The sequence below is a fragment of the Cebus imitator genome, unplaced genomic scaffold, assembly GCF_001604975.1.
Source record: "Cebus imitator isolate Cc_AM_T3 unplaced genomic scaffold, Cebus_imitator-1.0 Scaffold966, whole genome shotgun sequence".
In the NCBI taxonomy this organism is placed as follows: domain Eukaryota; kingdom Metazoa; phylum Chordata; class Mammalia; order Primates; family Cebidae; genus Cebus; species Cebus imitator.
The window spans coordinates 7,623-15,787 of NW_016108281.1; the positions used below are offsets into that span (position 1 = coordinate 7,623).

At 46.0% G+C, this 8,165-nt stretch overlaps 1 protein-coding gene and 2 pseudogenes across 1 annotated transcript in view; 2 read left to right on the top strand and 1 right to left on the bottom strand.

The window, feature by feature from the left end:
• Positions 1-2,881, top strand: part of LOC108298458 (putative tripartite motif-containing protein 61) — a 10,149-nt gene extending 7,268 nt beyond the window's left edge. The window contains exons 2-4 of the mRNA XM_037735793.1: positions 2,049-2,109; positions 2,327-2,392; positions 2,873-2,881. Coding sequence (XP_037591721.1) covers positions 2,049-2,109; positions 2,327-2,392; positions 2,873-2,881 — 136 coding nt within the window. The remainder of the gene's footprint in view (positions 1-2,048; positions 2,110-2,326; positions 2,393-2,872) is intronic.
• Positions 2,882-3,521: 640 nt separating this feature from the next.
• Positions 3,522-5,253, bottom strand: LOC119469896 (annotated as a pseudogene).
• LOC108298460 lies at positions 5,248-7,382 on the top strand (annotated as a pseudogene).
• Positions 7,383-8,165: the final 783 nt, after the last annotated feature.

The window sequence follows — 8,165 nt, forward strand, 5'->3', positions numbered from 1 at the left end:
CTCTAGAGTAGCTAGGATTACAGGTGCCCACCACCACAGCCAACTAATTTTTGTATTTTTTCTAGAGATGGGGTTTCACCATTTTGGCCAGGATGGTCTTGAACTCCTGACCTTAGATAATCCACCCACCTTGGCCTTCCAAAATATTTGGATTACAGGCATGAGCCACCACACCAGGCCTTAATCCATTACATTTGTAAATACCTAATTTCCAAATGACATCACATCTGAAATACTGGGTTAGCACTTTGATGTAAGTTTTTGGGAGAACACTTCAACCAATAGCAGAGACAAACATGTTTCCCTTCTGCTAGGCCTGTAGTGAAGGTGTGTTTGTATTAATCAAGCCAGGAGTCAGGCAGAGTTTGAAGTTTGTTATTGCTATGGTTACCCTTAGTGCATTAAAGGCTTCACACTCCCCTAGTGATGTGTCTCTTTCATTCGTCAAACTGCATTCTACTGTTATTTTTACTCAACTCTTGTTAGTGTGGTATTGGGAGTGGGGAAGCCAGTGTTTTCCATGTTCTGATTGAGCATAAGCCATGAGTAGGGACTCTGAACTTTGGTCTCAGGCATGTGTGGCCTTCACAAATGTTCTTCACCCACCTCCAGGTGTAATGCAGGGCCTAGCACACATTCCCACATCTCACAGCACAAAGGGAAATGACTGGCACGTCTTTCAAGTCCCCTTTTTCAGGGAATTACCTGGTGATATGCTCACCAAAAGAAGGGAAGAAAACTAAGAAGGGAAACAAGGGACTCAGACAACAACAGACTTAAAACCTCTGGACATAGATAGAAGAGAAAAGATAATTCTTAGGGTAATGGAAACAGGAAAGCCCTCGGATGACAGCTGTGAGTCATGTCACCAAACTTCAGTTCATGCTAAGAGGATAGAGGCCTTCAGGAGAGGGCACCAGAAAGAAAATGAATAGAATCAACAAATTACATGTTGCGTTTACGTTTATTGAGAGGAATTTTAGAGATTAGCAGATATGGGGCTGAAAGAGATAAACAGAAAATGCAGCAAGTGAGAAATCAGGCAATTTTAATCACAGTAAAACAAAATTTGTGTATCATAGAAATTATAATTATGTTACCTAACTGGCTCAGCTGTGAACAATTATATAGTTGTATGAACATATTAATTAAATTACATGAATATATTTGCATATTTGTGGGAAAAAACAAAGTATATCCCTGGATGGTGTGATAGATCTAAATTCTCAGTTTACCTAATATAATGTTAATTTGAAATGGCTAACATCAGACATATTACAGTCATGGAGAAATAGCAAGGTCACTAGAATAAATCCTGCCTCTGTTTACCAGGAATTTGGCAAAGGATGGCATGACTCAGGAGATTTTTGTTTTTATATAAGCCTGTTTTGTTACTGGATTGAGCTAATAACTACATAATTTTGATAAAATTCATAATGTGGAAAGCATTGAAATATTGACTAAGTACACTATCCTCTTAGAATATCAAAAGTACTTTACAATTTATTCCCAATACATCTCTGAAGAGTAGGCCTTTTAAAATAACATTTTATTGATAGTTGCTAAAATAATGAAATAAAACGCCATTTTCTGCTTATAAGTGGTAATGATAGAATTCAGAATTGTAGAGCTTCTCTCCTAAATAAAATAGAAAATAGTTTTTAAATCTTCCATTCATAGTCTATTACTATACCAATTATATGTGGTTATAAATCACACCCAGTGGGAAACACAGCCTAAACAGATTCATAAAAATATCACTTGAAGAAAAGATATGAGACCTGGCATTCAGGTTACAAGATTAAACCTCACCCACTTCATTGTCCAGAAAAATCCTAATATTGCTGGGTTTTACTTTTAGCAGAAGAACTCTTGCCACTCTACCCACTGTAATGACTTCAGTAAAATTATTACATTTCTGTAGCCGAATACTAAAGAATTAATCCCATCATGATAGTGTCTTTTTCCATCTCCTGGGAAGGCAATTCTTACAAACAACACTGTTAGGTCTATCCAGTTTGATTTTGTTCTCTTTCTCTTCCTTCTAGGAATACCAGCATTAGTCTTTTTTGGATCATGAGTCTTTTGAGTGTCTTTCCAAATCTCACTGTATTCTATCATCAGAGATACAAGATTATGACTTGCTGTTTCAGGATCTAAAGTCAGATCTATTTAAAATGAATTAAGAATGTTTTGTCAACCATAATGTTGTGGCAGAAGTCTAGAATTACCATTCTTTAGTTAAAATGGAAAAGCTCATTAAATTTTTATTTATTTATTATCTTGTAATTTTTGATGGAATGTTGCTCTGTCACCCAGGCTAGATTGCAGTGGCACGATCTTGGCTCACTGCAACCTCTGCCTCCCAGGTTCCAGCGATTCTCCTGCCTCAGCTTCCCAAGTAGCTGAGATTACAGGCACCTGCCACTGCACTGAGCTAATTTTTGTATTTTTAGTAGAGATGGGGTTTCACCATGTTGGCCAGGCTGGTCTCTAGCTCCTGACTTCATGATTTACTCGCTGGCCTCCCAAAGTACTGGAATATAGGCTTGAGTCATCACGCCTTATCTGTTATTGATCAGTAGGCTGAGGTGGGTGGATCACATGAGCTCTGGAGTTTGGGAACAGCTAGGTCAACACGGTGAAACCCAGTCTTTACCAAATATTCAAAAACTAGCTGGGCATGGTGGCCACCCCTGTAGTCTCAGCTACTCCAGAGGCTGAGGTGGGAGAATGGCTTGAACCTGTGGACCAGAGGTTGCAACCTCAGCCTACATGACAGAACGAGACCCTGTCTCAAAAAAGATTAAATAAACAAAAGTTTCCTTCCAAAGGGTTAATCAGTTTTCAGTATATCAATGCTTCATTCCAGGCAAGCTAATTTCACTTAGGTTTTTGTTTTTTTTTTTTTATGTACTAAAATTGAATCATCCATAAAAGCTGTAATTTAATCTGACAGTAAAATACAAGAAGCAATATTAGAGTAGGTTTAGTATATATTTTAGCTTTGAAAGCCATAGAAATCAGTTATTCCAGTTTTTTCTTCTGTGGGAAAATAGACCCATTTTTCCAAAGCATTATGTACAATTTTAATTAGAATATAATGAGAGATGATATAACATATTTTTATATATATATAAAATGAAGTCAATGACTTAAGAACATTATCTGCTGCAATGAGGTTGAGGGGACATTTTATAATATCATTACACATATAAAGTAGAATGGTTCAACTGTTTAGTGTTTGATAGGGAGGAATCAAGATAAAAAGGTCAATATGAAATCATTTGATTATAGTAGCAATATCTAACATTTGAAATGCATCCATGCTCTTTTGCATAATCATATGAGAGTCAAGTATATTCTCACACCTGATATAACTGCTATTGCAAAGGAAAAATACTATTGTCTTATTTTCCAAGAGATATACATACACAGAGTAATATTTTTTTCCAGGGAACTTGTGCAAACCAACATAAGATCTAAATTCTTCACCTAATATATACACTGTGAGAAGCCTCTTCAGATTTATTTTTTGAAGTCTGAAATGCTGGCACTTTCCAATCAGGCAACATTTCTTCATTCCTGTCATCTGGCTCAGAGCTGCTGTTGACTACAGGTGTAGAGCAGCAGACATGATTTCTTTTTAGGATTCTTCTTTTCCACTGGTGTTTTGCTATTTATCTGTCTGACCGAGTCATAAAACATCTCATTAACATTGAGCTTTGACTTTGCAGAAGTTTCTACAAAGGCGCAGTTACACCACTGTCTTGCCAAATTCCGGCCCTGTTCTTTGCCATCTACTCGCTCATCTTTCAGGTCATATTTATTGCCAACCAAAATCATTGGAACATCTTCTGTGCCCTTAACCCATAAAATCTATTCTCTTAGGTCCTGTAAGGCATTAAATGTGGATTGAACTATAATAGAATATACTAGTGTTAAACCTTGTCCGTTCTTCATATACAAATTCCTAATTGCTGTAAATTGCTCTGTCTCTGCAATATCCAAGATTTCTAGCATTCACTGTTGTTAATCCACTTCAACTTGCTTTCTTTAGAAAATTTCTATCATTAGGTCATGTTAAAAAAAAAAAATGGCTCACGCCTGTAATCCCAGCACTTTGGGAGGCCGAGGCGGGTGGAACACGAGGTCAAGAGATCGAGACCATCCTGGTCAACAAGGTGAAACCCCGACTCTACTAAAAATACAAAAAATTAGCTGGGCATGGTGGCGCGTGCCTGTAATCCCAGCGACTCAGGAGGCTGAGGCAGGAGAATTGCCTGAACCCAGGAGGCGGAGGTTGCGGTGAGCCGAGATCGCGCCATTGCACTCCAGCCTGGATAACAAGAGCGAAACTCCGTCTCAAAAAAAAAAAAAAAAATTCCCTGAGCAAACTGAACTGTCAGAGCAGATTTCCCAATGCCTCCTGAACTAAGGACCACTAGCTTGGACTCACACAGGATGTGGTCTGTTTAAATACTGACGATCCCTCCTCTTTTCTTTGAGCTGACGCTCCCCTTTCAATCCATCTCAGGGCTCTCAGATCCTGTCTCTTTTTTCTCTTCTCCCTCACAATTGTCCCTAATTTAATGGACTTTCCTTCCTCTACCAATCCACTCTCCTTTCCTGTCATCACTCTTTTTAATCTCACAAATCTTCCAGATTAGTTTAAATAGGGATTGAGGAAAGAGGAAGGCCAGGCATTGTGGTTCCCTCTGGGTGTGTGTCCTGTGTGTGGATCCCAGGCCTGCTCTTAGATTACCTGAGTCATCTGGGGCTGGTTCCTTGATTCCCCGCTTCACCCTTTCATGGTCACATGAAAACAAGAAAAATCAACCTCAATTTCTCTTTAAGTTTTGTGTAAAGATAAACACCAATAGCCCGTCTCCCAGCCCGAGCCTCCTTCAGGCCACTGCTGGGCCGCAGGCTGGACGCCCAGGGCGGCCCGCAGGAGGAAGCGCGCCCTGCCGCGGCACGGGAACTTCCCAGACGCCGAGTCGGGAGCGCCAGCCGCGGGGTCCGCTCGCGCCCCTGTTCCGCAGGTGTGCGGGGCTTGCGCCCAGCCCAGGCCGCCGCGCGTTTCCACCCCGCCCGGAGGCCCCGGGCCTAGCTCTTCCCCAGGCTCCCGCCCCGCCGCGCCCCCTCCAAGTCCCCCGTGCGCCGCTGCCGCCGCCAGCGCGTATCCTAAGCCCGTTGCCCGCGCCGCGGGCTGCCGGGGAAGTTGGGGCAAGGCGGGCCGGGATGCGCCATGGCCTTGGCCCGGCTGGGCTCGTGGCTCGGGAAGGTGCAGTGGCTCGCGCTGGTGTCGCTCTTCGTCGCGGCCCTGGCCAAGATGGGCCTGTACCTGGCGCAGTGGGCGCTGGCCAGGGCGTGACACCAGCCCCGGCGGCGGGCGCTGGAATCTGGCGAGGGGCCGCGCCCTGGGTCCGACGCGCTGCTCTCCTGGATCCTGACGCTGGGCAGCTGGAGGAGCCAGCGGTAGACGGCCTGGGTGACCGCCCTGAGCGAGGAGGCGGAGAGGAAAGGGGGCCCGCCTTTCCTGTCCTTCGAGGAGGACCCGCGAGGAGGACCCGCCAACCCCTGGAGTTGGCGGTGGAGGCGGTCTCCAGTGTGCTCAGCTGGAGTTCCACCTGAAAGAGAAGAGAGAGAACCGCCAGATTAGCTGGTCCTTCATGAGTGTGCCGGAAATGGCCGTTATTATCCAGTCCAAAGCACTGGGGAGGACCAGGTGGCCTAGACGCGCACGGTGTCAGACACTCTGAAGGAGCTCTTGAAGCATTTGGTTGGTTCTGCCTCTCCGTCAGTGCTTCTGATCACCAAGCCCACGAATGTACAGGAAGCTCAAACTTAGAGTGTGCTCCCTCTACTGCTCAGGAATCCTGTCCTCCCAAACCTCCCAGGGCTCACGAGCTAAAGCTGCTGGTGAGGAATATCCGCGCCTTCCTGCTCAGCGAGCCCGATGCTTCAGGCCACGTTAACAGTGTGCGTCGTGCAGCTGAACGATCCTCTTCAGAGGTTCTCCAGCACCCTGACGAAAAACACTACGGACCTCACGAGGGAAGAGGAATTCATCTTCGAGTTGAATGCCAAGTCGAAGGAGTTACACCTGCAGATTTCAGAGGCTGGGCGATCCTCAGAAGGTCTGCTGGCGACGGCGACAGTTCCTTTGGATTTATTTAAGAAGCAGCCTTCTGGACCACAGAATTTCCTGCGGACCAGCGGGTCTGCCTGCTGCTGCTCGGTGCTAGCCGCCGCCACGGCAGAGTTTACTTATGTGGAACCTGGTGAATTGAAGTCCTTGCCCATCCCTCCCTCTGTTCCTGCTGCAAAAATAGAAAAGGACGGCACAGTGATGCCCTGTGGGACTGTGGTCACTACTGTCACCGCTGTGAAGACCAAGCCTCGCGTCCACATGGGGAGGGCGTCCCCGCTGAGCTCTAAGACGCCAGTGAAGACTCCCGTCAAGGTGAAGGTGATCGAGAAGGACATCTCTGTCCAGGCCATCTCCTGCAGCAGTGCGCCCGTCAGCAAAACGCTCTCTTCTTCAGACACAGAATTGTTGGTGTTGAATGGTTCGGATCCAGCGGCTGAAGTTGCCATTCGACAACTCAGCGAAGCTTCAAAGCTGAAACTCAAGTCGCCACGGAACAAAAGCACTGTTATCATGTCAGGGATCTACAAGACCTCACTATCCCAGGACCACGGTGCTGCCCTGATGCAGGACTATGCAGCCTCCGTGGACAGCGCCCACCAGGGGGACGCCCTGTCCCATCCGGAGGCGGCCGCAGCCTCTGCCCTGCCTGAGGAAGCCGAGTCAGCCCAGGCACCCTCTGCCCCTAATCCCCAGGAGGACGAACTAGACTTCTGGTACTTGGAAAAGGAACCCCTGGCTGCGGTCTGGAGCCCCCCGGCCCTGCTGGACCCCGACGGTGATGAGCTGTCAGAAAGCTCCGTGAGTGTCTCGGAGCCGGGTGCCGCCAAAAAGCATAAAGGAGGAGTTCTAAGGCAAGGTGCAAAGCTGTTCTTCCGCCGGCGGCGTCAACAGAAAGACCCGGGCATGAGTCAGCCACACAATGACCTTGTGTTCCTGGAGCAGCCAGAGGGCTCCTGGAGTAAAGCGGTCACCGTCACCAAGATCCTGAACAAGAAGCTGCTCTCCAGGGACAGAAACAAGAACACCATGAACGGTGCCCTCATGGAGCCTTGCACGTAAGGGCTGATGTCACCACCGCCAAGCCAGAAGACCTGCACCCGTGTTACTACCCTCACCAGGACACAGCGAGCTTGTCCGCCAGATGTCCAGAAGCCCCGCTTGTCTTGCTGGGTTTCTTCCAACCATCTAGTCTTTTAAAGGGAAAACAAAATCTGAGTCTCCAGCCAGGAGGTTTCCCTATAGAGGGCGAAAAAGCCTAACTTGCCACCAGATGCCAAATGAGACTTGACAGCTCCAGAGCTTGGGCCATGCTCAAAGCTAACAGTCAGGGCTAAATATTAGAAGGAGATTAACATTATAAGAGAAATAATATACTCTACTGGATTGCGGACGGTTGGTTTGAGGGACTCAGTTTGCCTTTTCTACACACTAACAAGTGTTGTTTTGGGCCCATGCCTGGACCATGTCACAAAAAGGAGGTGTCCTGTGCTGTCACTGTGAATGGAATGGGCGGGTCACATCTCCTCATCTGCTGCTTGGACTAAAACGCGCAGCTGGTCCTGAGTACAGGGAAGTGGAACATAGGCAGGATTTTTATAAATAGAGAAATTATGATAGGAATGGGAATGCAGTGGCAAATGTAGGAAGACATCTGCCTTCCCTATTAGCCATAGAACTTGAACTCTATATCCTATGCATAGTATGCCCAACACTTTTCTAAGTTTACTTTGAGCCTACTTGCAAGTGGAAGATATATATATTTTCACATGGTTTTTACATTTTTCTCTATCGTGTTAAAAGCTCTAATAATACGAGTGGAGCAGTTGACAGCCAGGTTTTTTTTTCCTGCCTGTTATACTTGCTGAACAAGAGCACAGCAGGCCTGTTGAATGAAGTTGGCAGCCATACGTGACTGCTGGTAGAACATGGTAACCAAACAGAGACGGATTTTGCCAAAGCTGCCAGTAGCCAAAACAAAGTCCTTTTAGGGCAGTAGAGGAAATTATTT